At 43.3% G+C, this 15,877-nt stretch overlaps 1 protein-coding gene across 1 annotated transcript; it reads left to right on the top strand.

Moving 5' to 3' along the window:
• The first annotated feature begins 358 nt into the window (after positions 1-358).
• EIF3D (eukaryotic translation initiation factor 3 subunit D) lies at positions 359-15,258 on the top strand. Its single transcript, XM_015410193.1, has 15 exons — positions 359-478; positions 2,390-2,523; positions 4,567-4,612; positions 5,043-5,179; positions 6,786-6,871; positions 7,275-7,347; positions 7,533-7,645; positions 8,775-8,907; positions 9,698-9,845; positions 10,077-10,207; positions 10,670-10,755; positions 10,936-11,065; positions 11,527-11,669; positions 13,417-13,697; positions 15,117-15,258. Exons 2-15 carry the CDS (start codon positions 2,401-2,403, stop codon positions 15,128-15,130), a joined length of 1,644 nt encoding a protein of 547 aa, XP_015265679.1. The 5' UTR covers positions 359-478; positions 2,390-2,400; the 3' UTR covers positions 15,131-15,258.
• The last annotated feature ends 619 nt before the right edge of the window (positions 15,259-15,877 follow it).

Here is a 15,877-nt window from a genome sequence, read left to right as displayed (position 1 = left end):
GACCTATTATTCCCCGCCTATGATAAAACACGCACAAAACAGAGTGCAGTTACCCCATCTTTCTCCATGCACGCGCGTGCCTAATGCCTATACAGAGCTAATGCCTCGGGCTGGTAATGGCTGCCATGGCATGGGCGTTGCATTCACATCCTACCTATGCCCATTTTAAGCCCCAGGGTGTTCGGACGTCCTCGCCCCTAAATATGCGTACAACTGCAACCCGACCTATTTTATTATTTTGAGCGTGACATTGTGCACCCACAGAAAGAGTTGTTCCGTAAACTAAGCCTTTCGCTTTACGGCCCACGGGTGAGGTACGGCAGCTTTTGCGACAGCTCTAGCGTCGCGGCGTGATGATGTCATCGCAGAGAAGCCGGGCCGGAAGCTGCTGGTCTCTCTATCGGGCGTGATTCCTTAGCTGTCCCGTGCCCCTCGCGGGCCGAATCCGTCGCCATCGGGGCCCGCCTGAGTCGCATAGGTGAGACGGGGGCCTAGGGCTGGGCGTGGGGCGCAGGAGTCCTTCTCATTTGCCCCATTTGGTCCAGGCGCGCCGTCTCTGGGCGCCAGGCGGGCCTCCAAAAACTCGGCCGCCGCCTTTGAAGGGAAGGGAGTGCCCTGGAGTCTGAGACGAGGCCCCGGCTCATGTGCGGATCAGGGTCTGAACCTCAGGCAGGTTCCTGTTCGGCCTTCCTTGCCGCGGCTCCTGTGATCCACGCCCCCTAGACGAGTAATACATGAATGGGCGACCCCATGAAATGTCTGGACTGAGTTCTGTCTTGGGCTTTTTGGGAAAGTCTGCCTTAGCCCGACTAGTGAGGGTCTAAATTGCTAAGTGTCCCAGGTGGTTTATCCTGACGCGTTCCCTAAATAATTTTGCAAACCGTTTGATCCGTTTTTGAAACCCATCTGCTAGTAGCCCGCTGACACTATACTCTTCATGCCCCAAAAAGTGAAAATCTGTTCACTCGTTGGCTCGCAATAAAAGAGTTACACGGGGTGTGGAACTGGAGAGTTAGCGTGGTGTAGTAGTTAGAGTATGTGGCCTAGGATCTGAAGGAGAAAGGTTGAAATTTCAGTCTGCCATGGAAGCTCACTGACTCACCTGGGGCTAATCACTCTGTCTCTGCCTAACCCTACTACTTGGTTGTTGTGGAAATAGAATTGGAGAGTGGTGATGTAAATCACTTTGTGTACCCATTGGAGAGCAAAGGGGGGCATAAGTACCTAATCAAGTAAAATTGAAAAACTAGCTACTATTTATTCTGACAGAAGCTTTCACAGACTAAAGCTGTAGTCCACAAACGTTTTGCTAGAATAAAAGCTTCATCCTCTGTAAGGAATCAGAAAATTAAAAATACCAATTGCTACTTGGGGGTAATAACTGCAGGGGTGGGGTGATATTTTAATTAGACTGTTTGAGAACTGTGTGCTCTCTGATGCAAGATCTTCAGTTCTTAGTCCCTAATTTAGATTGAGAATTTTGCTTATGTATTTAGAAGAAGACAGATGAGTCTTTTTGATTTCTTGTAGTTTTGTGGACACCAGATCTTACAGGCATAGAATATAGTCTTTACATAAATTCCAAGTGTTTCTGCTTTTATTCTTTTTCGGTGGGTACATCACACTTGTAGAAGTTGAGCAGGTGGTGTAAGGTGACATGTAATGCTTCCAATGGTAGTCTTTAAATCATTAAATTGCAGTCTCAGTAGTTAGATTTCAGGAATGAAAATGAGTCATAGAAGTATGGTCTGCCAAAGACAGAAATTAAAAGATGCATTGGCTCTAGATTTTCCATATTGCAATCTGTTCTACTGCTTTGGTGGTGCAAATCTAAAATACTGAAAATTGTGAAACATCAAAGATTTTTTTATGGCCATGACAGCTAGGAAGTTAATATTTCATTGAATTCTGATTGAGATTTTGAGGAAGAGACCAAGACTCTCAGTCATGGAACTTACTGAATGATCTTGGGTCAATCAATATCTCTTAGCTCCACCTACAACACAAGTTTGTTGTGATGGTAAAAAGCATAGAGACATGTACACCACCCAGAATGATGTAGTCTGAAAGAGAGATGTGAATCCAAAAAAGAACCCAGTAGCCTGCCTTGCTTGGTTTTAGGAATTACATTTCCTGTATCTGCCTTCAAGAGAGATTGGAGATACAGGGGCATACTTCATTCCCTGTTAATTCCTCAGTGTCTGTCAGTCATTTAAGGATACCCTTGAATGTAAAGATTGAATCATGACTGTTGGGGGTGGGGTAGGTTTCCAAGGTCACTTTTTCCAGTATTTCCATTTCTTTTGTCTCTTGATCATTGAAAAGCAGTATCAGCTGCTCTACAGTTAATTCACTGGAATTTCTCTCCCTCCACCTGTTTTCTCCCTAGAGTTATAGAAGATGGCAAAATTCATGACACCTGTGATTCAGGACAATCCCTCAGGATGGGGTCCATGTGCTGTTCCTGAGCAGTTCAAAGACATGCCTTATCAGCCATTCAGTAAAGGGGATCGGCTGGGAAAGGTACTTAGCATGGCAGCTCCGGTTAACTGTACTTGATGTATTTTTCTACCCAAGATGTCTATGTTTCCATTTATGCTGCTGCATAACATGCCGCTAGTCAGTTACTGCACTGCTCTTGACCGTGTTCTCTTACCAAATGCTTCAGGAATTCATGCCTCAGTTTTTAAGGCACTGTTCACACAGCAGAGTTTTAAAAGTGACTGAAATGAAGCCATATCGCATAGCTATAGGGGTGGACTCTACCTAGAATTGTCAGGCCTGTGCTTTTAGGTGCAGGGCATGGGAAAGGGGAACTGCACGTGACACCACTTCTGAGTGAAGACTCAGCAGTGACTTCACCCTGTCAAGCAGTGCACTAGGAATTCCCTGAGCTCTTGTAAAGACTATAGAGATTGGGGAAATTCCTAGAGTGTCACCGCTGCAGTGACAAGAAATGAAAATGCTGTGTCTGTGCTGCCCCGCATTTTCTCTTGCCGCCCGGCCTCTCTATCGAGCAAAGTTTGGAGCTTCCTCCAACAGAAAAACCACTTAAATTGGACAACGGTTCTGTGAAGGAAGGTACATGTAAAGACATGCCAGCATTTAGGGAGTTAACTGCAGCGTGAAATGCCATTGTTAATTGATAGTTTGTATTGGTTTCCTGACCTCATTGTATAGATGGATGGGTCATGTCAGCTCTGGAGTCAGCTTGCTAGAACATTACATGGCAAGTTTAAATAAAAGAACTGAACTTTAAGTTAGTGCCAAGTAAATGTGTTTTATATTATAAAATTATATTATGGCTCTTGTTAAAGAACAAGACCTTTGGAAACTTTTTACAAATACTTTTTGGTGTAGTGGTTTGGAGCGCAGACTCTTATCTGGGAGAACCAGGTTTGATTCCCCACTCCTCCACATGCAGCTGCTGGTGTGACCTTGGGTCAATCACATGTTCTCTCAGAGCTGTTCTCTCAAGAGCAGTCTTTGAAAGAGCTCTCTCAGCCCCACCTGCTTCATGGAGTGTCTGTTGTGGGGAGGGGGAGGGGAAGGGAAAGGAGATTGTAAGTCGCTCTGAGACTCCAAGTGAAGGGTTGGGTATAAATCCAGTCTCCAGATATTGATTTAAGACACTTCCAGTTCTGTACCCCTTTAGGACATTGTGTAAATCTTAGAGATGACCTGTTCCATGAATCCTGATGAAAATGGCATTCCTTTGGTGAATTCTCCCTGTAACGTGCAATCACGTGGACTGTTTGATACAAAGAGGGTTGATCAAAGAAGCGCACTGAATACTGTTTTGATGTACTGTATCAAAGTGGATAATTTGGCAAATAATTCCTCTTTAATGCAGCGTATCAAAGTGCAGTTAAATAGAATATTTTAAATGCAGAGTTAAACTAATTAAATATCAAATGGACTTAGTTACAAGTGCGAGCTTATTAGATTCAATAAATAGGTACAGCTGTATACTTCAAACACTACAAAATGACTTTTGAAAATCCAGACGTTTATTGAGAAATGCCATGACCAGAAATCAGATTTCCCTAAATATGATACAAAAATCCATAGGAAAGTACCAGATGCATTTCAACATCTGGTTATTTGTTGACATAGAGGGCCTTATTTTTTACTTATCGTTTACAGCTTGAGTTCTTAAGATGTCAAAAATGGTTTTTCCAAAGGAAGAGCCAAATGCAAGGTTTTAGCATTCTGTAGGCGCAGCCTCATATGAGCTCTTACTCTCACATTAAGAGTCTCTATACTGCCCCCAGAGCTGTCTAGCAGGGGCACAGGAACTCTTTCTGTGATTCCAGCCATTTCCACAGTGAGTTATGCTACTGCATTTTAAAGCTGAGGTTGTGGAGACTGAGATGGGGATACCCTCATAGCAGAGGTCCACTGGTAAGCATAACATGCAGTGGCTCTCTAGGAGGGAGGGTTTGGTGTTGAAATTCGGACTGAAGAAGCTCAGAACTTGAGCTGGCATTGGGAGAATTCTTTGTGATTCTGTTGGAAATCTTGTGAACAATCAAAGACCGATTATTTTTGTTTATTGTTGGCTAGGTTGCAGACTGGACTGGAGCTACTTACCAAGATAAGCGATACACAAGTAAGTAAGGTAGGGCTTGCTTTTCTTTGCTGTGCTGTAAGGGGCAGGTGATATTATGAGCTTGACAAATACCTGCAGGTTGTACCAAATAGTCACGTTGGGATTTGGTTGTGTAAACACTGATGTAGTAATTGAAACTTTGGCTAGGGAGAAATCCAGGGGGTGTCGTATCTCAGTGCTGATCACTATAGAAATGTGGCTGCTTTTCCTTTCTCAAGCTGCAGAAGAGGAAGCTTCCATTTTTGTGTTGTGTTTTGTGGGGAGGTTCGTGATTACTTAACAAAAATTACACAGTGGTGTTACACCTCTCATTTTTATAAGATTTGGGAATGTCACCTGCAGTTTTTCGGTACTGGAGAAGAATGACCATTCCAGTTTTAGGAAATCCCAATCTTGAATAGTGAAGTGATCGAGATAATTGTTTTTCCAGATAAGTATTCATCCCAGTTTGGTGGAGGCAGCCAGTATGCTTATTTCCATGAGGAAGATGAGACCAGTTTCCAGCTGGTGGACACGGCCCGGACCCAGAAGACTGCCTACCAGAGGAATCGCATGAGGTTTGCGCAGGTATGATGGGGGCTGCTTGAAAAGCTTGGGTTTGGCCCCTGCACTTGGGGAGATTTCTGCTCCGTATATGTATATGCAAAGCTGAGAGCCGTCCTTTTAATGATCAGAGTCTCATTAGGTGTCTGAACGAGTGAGCAGTGACTCAGGAAAGCTCCTCCCTGCCACAAATTTTGTTAAGAATATTTTCCCGGGAGTAAGCCATGTTGAATAGAGCTGAGTAGGATTCTGAGTAGACTAGTTTAGTATTGCTCTTGTAGCTGATTAGTTGAAGTGAAATTATGACATGGTGAACTTGTCACACAGCAGCTTGCATCCTATCGACACTGGGCTTTGGAAGGTGATTAAGAGAGCAATCCTAAACAGGTTTACTCAGAGTCCTACTGAAATCTGTTCAGTGAGACTTACTCATTGAAAAGTGTTCTTAAAATAACACTGTCAGGAAAATGTTGCAGGACAATTGGAGACTGGGTTTGATTTCAGCACACAGTGGCATGTAATAACAAGGGTTGTAACCATGTATAAGCTACCCAGTAGCTTTCCCATTGCACAGTTCCCTGTTATCAAAAACTTGATCCTTCTTTCACAGCTCTGCTGGGATGCCACAGCTGGTACGTTCCTCTCCATTTGATGTGGACAAGGCCCCGGCAGCCTTGGCTGTCTGTTGCCATTCTGCCTCCATTCTTACAATGGAAACCTTCGTTGTTGCTGTCTTGATCAAATGGCAAAGTAGACAAACAAATTCATCTCATGGTATGATTGAGAGATAGTCATGAGAAAGTGCACACCAGGGAGCTGGATCGTTTCAGAGGGTAGGCATCTTGGTCTCCGGTAGAACAGCCACATTCAAGTCTAGTAGCACCTTACAGATCAACAGTGGTTTGGAGGGGTATAAGCTTTAGAGAATCAAAGTTCCCTTCATTAGATACGATGAAGCAGAGAGTTGGAGTAGCTCTTACGATCTTGAAGATAGACTATTGTAGAAAAGGGCCTTGCTAACTTTTTAAAAATCTGCTACAGACCATAGCAGATGCCATTATGATGTTACAAGGTTAGATCGTTTCAAAATAAAGGAAAGCTTATTGTGAAGAAGTGATCGGGTTACCTAAATGGAGCCCCTAGTTTTCTAGTGGGAGATGTTGGCAGTGCTTGCATTACGTCGGACAGGACCCAAAGCCCACCTACTTCTTTGCCATCCCAAGCAAAATTTTGAAAGATTTGCAAATCATTGCAAGATTTATTATTATTTTAAAAGTTTGTCTTGATTATCCAGTTTGGGAGGGGGGGTTAGGATTGCAACTTTGGTAACTACATTATGAGCACTTTCCTGTAAGTAAGCCTTGCTGAATAACATGGGACTACTTCTGAGTATACCTGGTTAGGTTTGCTCCCCAAGTAATGCTTTTGTTTTCCCTGGGTTCCTGTTTGTGTAATGTTCATGATACTTCTGAGCTCATTTAGTGATGCGTTTGAGTGCATATTCCATGCATTCCAATATCTACCAGACAGAAAGCCTTTGCTGGGTTGTCTGCCAACACGTGGACTTCAGAAAACAGTTCTGAGGTCAATTATGCCTTGCTGTCTTGCTTACATAAACAACCTCTTTCAGAGGAACCTTCGGAGAGACAAGGACCGCCGGAACATACTTCAGTTCAACATGCAGACGCTGCCTAAAAGTGCCAAGCAGAAGGAAAGGTGAGTGTGCTGTGCTTGTGAGAGAGCATGCAGTTTGGTCTTTGAATGCAAGTTGTTGAGCAGAGCTAGTGTAACAAACACAGCTTCTCCAGAAAAAGTACAATGGTAACCAAGCATTTTGGCATGCTCTGCTGAGATCTATCCTAAATTTATGGTTCCTGAATGGATCCCAAAACCAACTCCAGAGCCAGTATCTTGTCATTTTTTAGTTTTGGTTTTACGGGGCTATGCTGGTTATTGAATGGAGTTACACACTGGCTTCCAGCCATTCTAGAACCAAAAAGATCAGCAAATATCCTTTAAAGTTTACAACTTAAATTCTAATCTTTGCCACGAGTGAAGGAACTGGGAGTGCCAGAGACCCTCTGTCTTGATGTTGCTGTTGGTTTTTATGTCATTGCAGGGATAGGCTGCGTCTGCAAAAAAAGTTTCAGAAGCAGTTTGGAGTGAGGCAGAAATGGGACCAAAAATCACAGGTAAAGTAAATTGCTTTCTAACCTGATGAGATTTCTCTCTGCCTGATATTATTGCACCCGGCCTCACACGTTTCCTGGGGTGCCACCCTCTTGTTCCCTTTCAGCTCCTACTCCCTTGTTAACCCCTGCTGTTTTGTCTCCTCCCTCCCTTTCATCCACCTGTACTTCCTCTGCCTGCATAGTAGAAGCCTCGTGACTCTTCTGTTGAAGTTCGTAGTGACTGGGAGGTGAAGGAGGAGATGGATTTCCCGAGGCTGATGAAGATGAGATATCTGGAAGTTTCAGAACCTCAAGACATGTAAGTCTTTGAGTCGGTTGGTGACTTTGGGGTCCTGGAGCTGGCTGGGTATGGACTGTACCCTTGTTTAGGTGCTGCATGATGATGCTATTAATGGTGTCCTCACCAAGACACAAGCTTGTATCCCATGTCTGGGCATCTTTAATGAGTTATGGCTGTGGGTCCCTTTTCTTCCCAATCAGTATACTTTTATGTTCTAGACAGACATCTGGAGTTTTAGTTAATATTACTTTAGTTCTTCCATGGTTTCACTATGAGCAGGAAGGTAGGACTGAATGCTAGGAACGTGAGTGCGGAAACTGGAAAGTGACGTGGTAGGCATGCATATGGAGCACTGTTTTGGTTGTGGCTTTTTTGTTTGGAGGCTAGACCTAGTCCCTCAACTCTGATTTAGTCAACATAAAGTCATATTGTGGTGGGAAAATACTGCCCTAGTGGATTTTGATCTCACCTTGGGAAGAACATAACATTAGTTATTTTATTTTCATTCCTCGATGTTCCCAAGAAACCTTTTTTGTTTTGACTGAATTCTCTGTTGAGAATCAAGAGTCAGAAATTGTTACTGCTGAAAAACACTGAGATAGGCTTCCTGAGTGAAAGTTGTATATGAAGACATAATCAGAACAGAAAGGGGGAGAGATCACAGGAAGCAATGTTCCCTCTAAGCTGTGGAGTCTTGTGTGCAAAAATTCTGCTTTGTGAGCTACTGGCATAAAAGCTGTGAGCAAGTGATTTGGCTACTGCATAAACCAATTTGCTCTGGAGCCATCCTCGCTGAGCTGAGACAAAAATCTGTGAGCCGGAGGTGAAAAAACTGTGAGTTAACTCACACTAACTCAGAGGGAACACTGACAGGAAGTGAGAGAAAGGAAGGAGATGCTAATGCTCAAAAGATGTACACATATGCTCACATTTTTGTAAATAATTTAAAAATGCCTATCTTGGACCCAAACCTTCTTGTCAGAAGAAGCATTCAGAATGGAACAGTTCTCCTGCTTGTTATATTTTAAAGCAGATACAGAAGAGCAAAGCCTTGAAGAAACTGACTCCATCCATAGGCGGAGAAACTGGCTACTCTGCTTTTGGCAGTCAGTATTCTCCCTTGATGATCCTTCCTTTGTACTTTCAGAGAGTGCTGTGGGGCTCTAGAATACTATGACAAAGGCTTTGACCGCATCACCACAAGGAACGAGAAGACCCTGCGCAGCATCAAGCGCATTTTCCATACCGTGACCACTACTGACGATCCCGTCATCCGCAAGGTCTGCCTCTTTAGTCCATCATGCAGAGTAGCTGCTGCTGCTTCTTAGAGGCACTGGTTCAAAAATGGTTGGTCAGTGCAGCTAGCGCGTCACACTCCAGTGGGCAAGGAAGTCGTGCCTGTTGCCAAGAAAGCACAGCAGCTAACGCTCAAAGTCAATAAAAACAGTAAACATCCGATACAAAAGCAGAAATGATAAAATAGCCACAGAGCTTAGAAAGCAGTGAGCCTTACCTGTGGTTGGAAGCAGGGGGAAATAGGACAGACGTTCCGGGTGCCTACAAGATTTGCACAGGCACCAGATGAGTTGGGGAGGCACTCCACAATCCAGACCCTCTCTGCATTAGCCTCTGCCTAACCTCTGAAGGAAAGAGTACCTAAAGAGGGCCCTCTGATAAAGACCTCAATTGAGAGGCAGGTTCATATGGAAAGCAAACAATATTTAATGGATTAAGGGGGAAAGTTGAATACTTATGGTAAGACTCCATGGAGGTGGGAGACTTTTTAGACCTTGTTTTTTCCACGAGCCTTGGAGCTGCCTTCAAGATAAAAGTCTAGTTAAATAGTGGATTGTGAAGATTTTTGAATATTTCTTCCCTGTGTGGGAGAAACCATTTTAATTGCAGGTGTCCGTCCGTCCCCCCCAATTTTTTAAACTGCTGAAAGATAGAATAATCTCAGAAAGGGCAACTTGGACCCAGTTTCCTCGTTCTCTTCTGCAGAAGCGAAATAATGCTTTGAGGGGCAGGGAAGGATTCACGTTCTCTTTCTTGACTATTCTTTGTGCGCAGCTGGCCAAGACTCAGGGGAATGTGTTTGCTACCGATGCGATCCTAGCCACACTCATGTCCTGCACTCGCTCCGTGTATTCCTGGGACATCATTGTTCAGAGAGTTGGATCCAAGCTCTTCTTTGACAAGAGGGACAACTCTGATTTTGGTGAGTCTCTAGTGTGTTGTGTTTGAGTAAGGACAATGGGTGGTGTCTGGAAATTTTGGATTTTGTAATTTCTGGCTATTTGAAGGGAAGATTAGTCTAAGGAACAAGGAGGGCTGTGGAAAAAACAATTTGTTGCAATGTCTGAACCACATTACTATGTTGTGCTGGCTTGTGCTATACCCTTGTGATATTTTGAATGTCCAGATGTTTTCTGCTTTGCTGTATCCTCAGATCTCCTAACCGTGAGTGAGACTGCTAATGAGCCACCACAGGATGAGGGCAATTCCTTCAATTCACCCCGCAACCTTGCTATGGAAGCCACCTACATCAACCACAACTTCTCCCAGCAATGCCTGAGGATGGTAAGAAGAAAGGATGGGCTTGAATCATTCTACATTGTGTAAAGATTTGAAGGGTGGTGGTAGGAGCTTTTGCGGCTGTTCAGAACAACCTTCCCGTGAGATGATTCTCTTTCTTAGCAAGCAGAAACAAGATCGTATCTGCTGAAAAGGAGTTGCTTTGCTTATAGCCACCTTGGACAGTTCACCCAGAAGGCTGAATATAACAATATTAAGTAAAATATAGGGCCTCCGGATTTGATCTGTGAGATTAATATGCATTTTGGGAAATGCCACAGAATATACTGCTGACGTGGTTGTAAGGAAACTATTTTGCTACTCAAGCTGTATGGGGAAGGGTTTGGTGAAGAAAGGCAGGCTTCAGATTTCTCATCCCAAAGATGGAAAATAGGAGACTTCTTGTCTGAAACTCATGGTCTTGTGTCAGTCATCTGGTAAAAAAAAATTGCATGGCTTCTTTTACAGGGAAAAGAAAAGTACACATTTCCAAATCCAAACCCATTTGTGGAAGATGACATGGATAAAAATGAGGTGGCTTCCGTTGCATACCGGTATGTGGCTTCATGCCTGCGAAGAGATGGGGGGGCAGGGACACGTTGCTTTGATGGGTAGCTTCCAGGCTTGTTGGAGACTCCGTGCCAACTCACCATTATTTTCTGCATCTCTTGTCATGAGCTGGGTTTGAATTAATCTCTCATGGTAATGTTACTGACCAGCATTCTTGGTTGTAGGTATCGAAGGTGGAAGCTGGGAGATGACATAGACCTGATTGTGCGTTGTGAACATGATGGAGTGATGACTGGAGCCAATGGAGAAGTGTCATTCATCAACATTAAAACACTGAATGAATGGGATTCGAGGGTAAGGAAGATCCCAGAGTTTTTAAGTTTTTATAATGTCTGTTGTTGCTGGGTACAGATTCCAAGACACAAAACAGTCTATGGAACTGCTGTATCACTGACTTCAGAAGAGCATTTCATAGGTCATCTGGCTGCTTGTGACTTGTTTGTGCTGGTCAATTTTAACTGGTGCTTGTTCTAGTCGGAATTAAACATTGTTGGTCTCAAAAGTGCCACTGGACTCAAACTTTGTTGTATTGCTTCAGACCAACACACCTACTGACCTGAATCTATCATTATGAAATCAGTAGAAGTACATTTATATTTATATCCTGCTGTCTTCCCAGTGGGGGCCCAAACAATCATTCTTCCTCACAAGAACCCTATGAGTTAGGCTAGGTTGAGAGTGAGAGGCCTAGATCCTGAACTCTAACCATGCTGCAACACTGCATGAAATCTTCATAGCTGTACCTACTTTTGCAGCATTGTAATGGAGTAGACTGGCGTCAGAAACTGGACTCTCAGAGAGGAGCTGTGATTGCCACCGAACTGAAAAACAACAGCTACAAACTTGCCCGTTGGACATGCTGTGCACTGCTGGCTGGATCAGAATACCTAAAACTTGGGTGAGACCAAGAATTAATGTCTCTCAAATGATTTTTGTCTGAAGGTTGGGTGTGTAAGAAGAGGGAAACACACCTTTGTCAGGGACACAAAGTGCTAAGCTGCAGCAACCAGTCTGGTACTTCTTCCAAAGAAACAGATATTTGACTGAATGATCAACTCATGGGTGAAAATTTGAAATGTCCATAGTGTGGGGCATGATTCCTTTGTGCTTTCTTCTTAAAATGCTGTAAGATTGTCGTGTAATGGCTGCCTCTACAAGCAAAAGAGGCTTAGTCCACATTGGCCATTTAATTCTGTAATCACTGGGAGCCTGATGTGCTTAATGAAATATTGGGCCTCACCTGAGCCACTGTTCAGAACTAGACTCCATTGCCTGTTTGTCAAGTAATCGATTGCTGCTTTGATAGCCTTTATAACAGAAACACAATAGAAGCATTATGGAGAACCCAATAGCTATTTAAAAACCCTGTTACTAAAAGAGTGATCTAAAACAAGGGGCGGATTCCCCAGAGATACCAAGTAGCTTTTGGGGTTTTTTAATGAAATATTCTCTTTGGCTCCTGTGCAAGCATACGTTGCCACCTTCTACAGCATTGTCTATTAGTCTCCTTGGCCCCATTACTGCCTGTGTTAATTGGGTCCCTAGTGCTTTGGGGCATGTCTAATGATTTTCATTTATCCTTGGTTATAAGCGCACACAGGCAGCACGAGGTCACAATTGGTACGTTACTAGTGATGCGCACCTCCTGGGAGAAGCATGGCATTGCTTCTTCTATTTGTGCTGCTGCAGCACAGGAATGTGATGTGTTGCTGCAAGCATAAATTTGCTCAGGGCCCTGGTAGCAACTGGCTGGAAGGCTGTTAAGCAATATGAGAAGAATCTGTTTGGCCAACGATGTGGGAGCTGCTATGATGCAGCTCCTTTCCCCATATTGCAAAGGCCATACAAAAAGACAGAACACGTTTACCTGAGTGTCCTTCCATGGTTGCTGGTCAGTGTGGACTGCAGAACTATAGCCACTTTATATCTTCTAATTTGTACTAAATATCATAATTTCTGGGCATTGCTGCTGTATGTAAACATAAGGCACTCGGAATCGGTTTCTTGGTTTGTAGCTTCAGAAGCTCAAGGCTTTGGGAAAGCTGCCGCTTTGGCAGAATACTCGAGTTATTTTTACATTTGCTCCCTATCTGAAAACCCATCGGACACCTTGAATAGACTGCACAGACAGAAAGCCATGCAGACAAACATTGTACCAATTAGCCTCAAACGAAAGATTGAGTAAAATAGTTGTTACATTGAAGTTACCCCAAGGAGTAAAACACTTCAGGCACGCAGAGTAAGCATCCAAATGTTCAAGACGTATAAGCTGTCTTGAAAATCATTCTATCAGTGATAGTCAGTAAAATGAATATTTCATATTCTGAGCACAGAAAAGCTGTGTAGGTCAGTAAGAAGCTAACAAGTTCCTACTTTTCCTAGATTGTTTTGGATCCAAAAATTTAGACTTCAGAAGCCTATCCTGTTGAGTTCAACAGTGATCTTCAAATAGATGTTTAACTAATGTGCTTATCAGGACCCTTTGGAAAAGGCTAACATGGAAGTGACATCTGTGCAGAGCTAAGCAGGAAGGACGGTCCGTGAACTTCATTTCACCCCCCGCATGTTCTTATTATCTGCCTGTATCTGTAGCCACTGGGCTGCGTTACTGCCCTTCCTGACTCTCCTCTGGCCATCCTTTCCAGGTATGTGTCCCGCTACCATGTCAAAGACTCCGCACGGCATGTGATCCTGGGCACACAGCAGTTCAAGCCCAACGAATTTGCCAGCCAAATTAATTTAAGCATGGAGAATGCCTGGGGCATCTTGCGCTGTGTCATTGACATCTGCATGAAACTGGATGAGGGCAAGTACCTCATCTTGAAAGACCCAAACAAGCAAGTCATTCGGGTCTACAGTCTGCCTGACGGTACTTTCAGCTCTGACGAAGAGGAGGATGACGACGAGGAGGAGGAGGAAGAGGAAGGTTTGTAGTACGTTACGTTGCAGATGCCTGCTAGCGTTGTCGTGGCATAAAGAATGAGACCTGAAAGGGCCCAAGTTTTAAAAGAGCTGAGTCATGGGACACCCGTTCTTTAGTCTCAGCTGGGGTGACCTGATAAAACCATTCATGAAATCTACAGTTTTGTCACATCAGGACCTTGTAGTAAGTCAAGACCACGAGTGACAGTCAGGAACATCTGAAATAGTTTTATTAAGAGATTACTTAAGGACAGGGGGATTGCTTGTTTAGAGCAGGAGGTATGTTGCTGTTAGAGTTGATGTAACATGGAAGATTTTCCGCATTCCATTTCCCATACCCTCTCTTTGTACCCAGTAAGGGAAGCAAATGTCCAGTAATCTTACCAAATTGCGGCTTTTGCAAAAGAACCTCACTCTGTGCTCACCTGCCAATTCGCACACTTAGTAATCTTTAGGGAATCCTATATATGATATATCGCAGCATCCCGCTGCCTTTCTCTTCCCCTTTTTTTTGTTAGATCTTTGAAAATTGGCAGAAGAAAGACATGGAATGAGGTTGCTCAAAGTAAATGTATACTCTTTTAAAAAATACATACTTTGGGCAGTTAGAGAGGAAAGTTGTAGAATGTGATGGAGATGTAAGTCTTGTTCAGAAGGAGAGAAACATTAAAGGCAGTTAAAATGTTGATCAGGATGCAGTCCACAATATCTGCTTTGTCCATTGTGGGTGTGGCAATGTAGATATGGCTGAAGCTAGAGTAGTGTCCAATATTGAAAGGATATATTGGAGAGACTAATACCACCTTAGTATAACTAGGTATGTTTAAATTTCACTGTATATTTCTGGTTGCATTAGCACACAGACCTTATTAGAGTGTATTGGTTTCTGAAAGTTTTCTTTTTGGTATTTTTGCATGTGTGTGTGTTTGCCTGTGCCTGAAAGTCATAGCAACCTCTGGCAACTCCTACTGGGGCATGGAGGACGTTCAGAGAAGTGGCTTGATAGCCTGCCTCTGGTCTCCTGGCCCTGGTATTCTGTGGAGGTCTCCTGTCCAAATACTTGCCAGGGTCAGCCCTGCTTAGCTTCCGAGATCTGACGAGATCAAGCTTGCCTGGGGTATTTAGGTCAGGGCAGTTTCTGAAAGTTTTCGTGACAAACGTATTGAATGCTGGACTTGGATTGTCTCCGTTTAAATCTACATTTTGAAATGATTGGCTTATCAGCATGCTGAAAAGGCCTATTGTGTAAGAAGTTATGATCCGTCTTTATGTGGACTGATGTTTGGCAGTGTGTGGGAAAAGGGCAACAAGGATTGTGGTTATGTTTGTTGTCCCTTTTTGTCCTCTTTTAATGTTGTTTGCTTTGTTGCCTGGCTTGGGATGGGAAGAAATGTTCTATTTCAACTTTTCTTTTGTGTTCCAGAGGAAGAGAGCTGAACATTGCCCCAGACATCAAAGTGACAGTGACTTGAAAGCACGTGCAAGTTGTAGTGTACTCAGTGGATGGATGAAACCTGAATCTGTGCCTCACTTATTTACAACCTAAAGAATACAATAAAATCAGTTCTCCTAATGTGTTTTTTCCTTTTGTCTGGTTATTAAGGATGTTGTAGGGGGAATTGACAGAGCTAACCATAAGCACTGCCCTTCCGTTTTTAAGTCTGAATTTCATGATACCGCTTTTCCTGGACCTGTACCACTTCAGACTGCAGGTGAGGAAAGGAATTACATGAGCATTCACTGGGGAAAGGAAAATATTCTCTGAATATAGGAAACAGCCATATTGGGGGAGAAAGCTAAGTTAAGAATCGTTTGCCCTAATAATAGTGGCTTGCTTTGAGCAGGGAGGCTTTTTTATTCCCAGGGGGAACTACTCAGGTGTAAGGTCTCTACGTGTGTGTGTGTGAGAGAGAGACCAAATAGGGGAGAAAAACACAACCCTATTTTTTTTTACGAGAAAGGTAACCAAAAAATTGAGACAAAACCCCCCAAGACTAAAATATAACTATGCATGTAGTACTAATATACAGAATATATATACATTAATTATACATACAAAAGTGCTAAAATATCATTGAAAAAACCACAATCCTACGGCTCTGCATATAAGTACCTAGTCCAATCATATAAATACAGATTAAAAGGTATAAATTATATCCATATACAAGAACCAATACCAAACAC

This window comes from Gekko japonicus, unplaced genomic scaffold, assembly GCF_001447785.1.
Source record: "Gekko japonicus isolate JY-2015 unplaced genomic scaffold, Gekko_japonicus_V1.1 scaffold933, whole genome shotgun sequence".
In the NCBI taxonomy this organism is placed as follows: Eukaryota; Metazoa; Chordata; class Lepidosauria; order Squamata; family Gekkonidae; genus Gekko; species Gekko japonicus.
The sequence above is the reverse complement of the archived record's forward strand: the minus strand, read 5'-3'. Positions and strand labels throughout refer to the sequence as shown.

Bases quoted from the DNA above. Each gene is read 5' to 3' on its own strand.
- EIF3D (XM_015410193.1), top strand. From the start codon at position 2,401: ATGGCAAAATTCATGACACCTGTGATTCAGGACAATCCCTCAGGATGG. The intron at 2,524-4,566 runs GTACTTAGCATG...ATTGTTGGCTAG, and splicing joins AAGGGGATCGGCTGGGAAAG to GTTGCAGACTGGACTGGAGC. The intron at 11,670-13,416 runs GTGAGACCAAGA...CATCCTTTCCAG, and splicing joins TCAGAATACCTAAAACTTGG to GTATGTGTCCCGCTACCATG.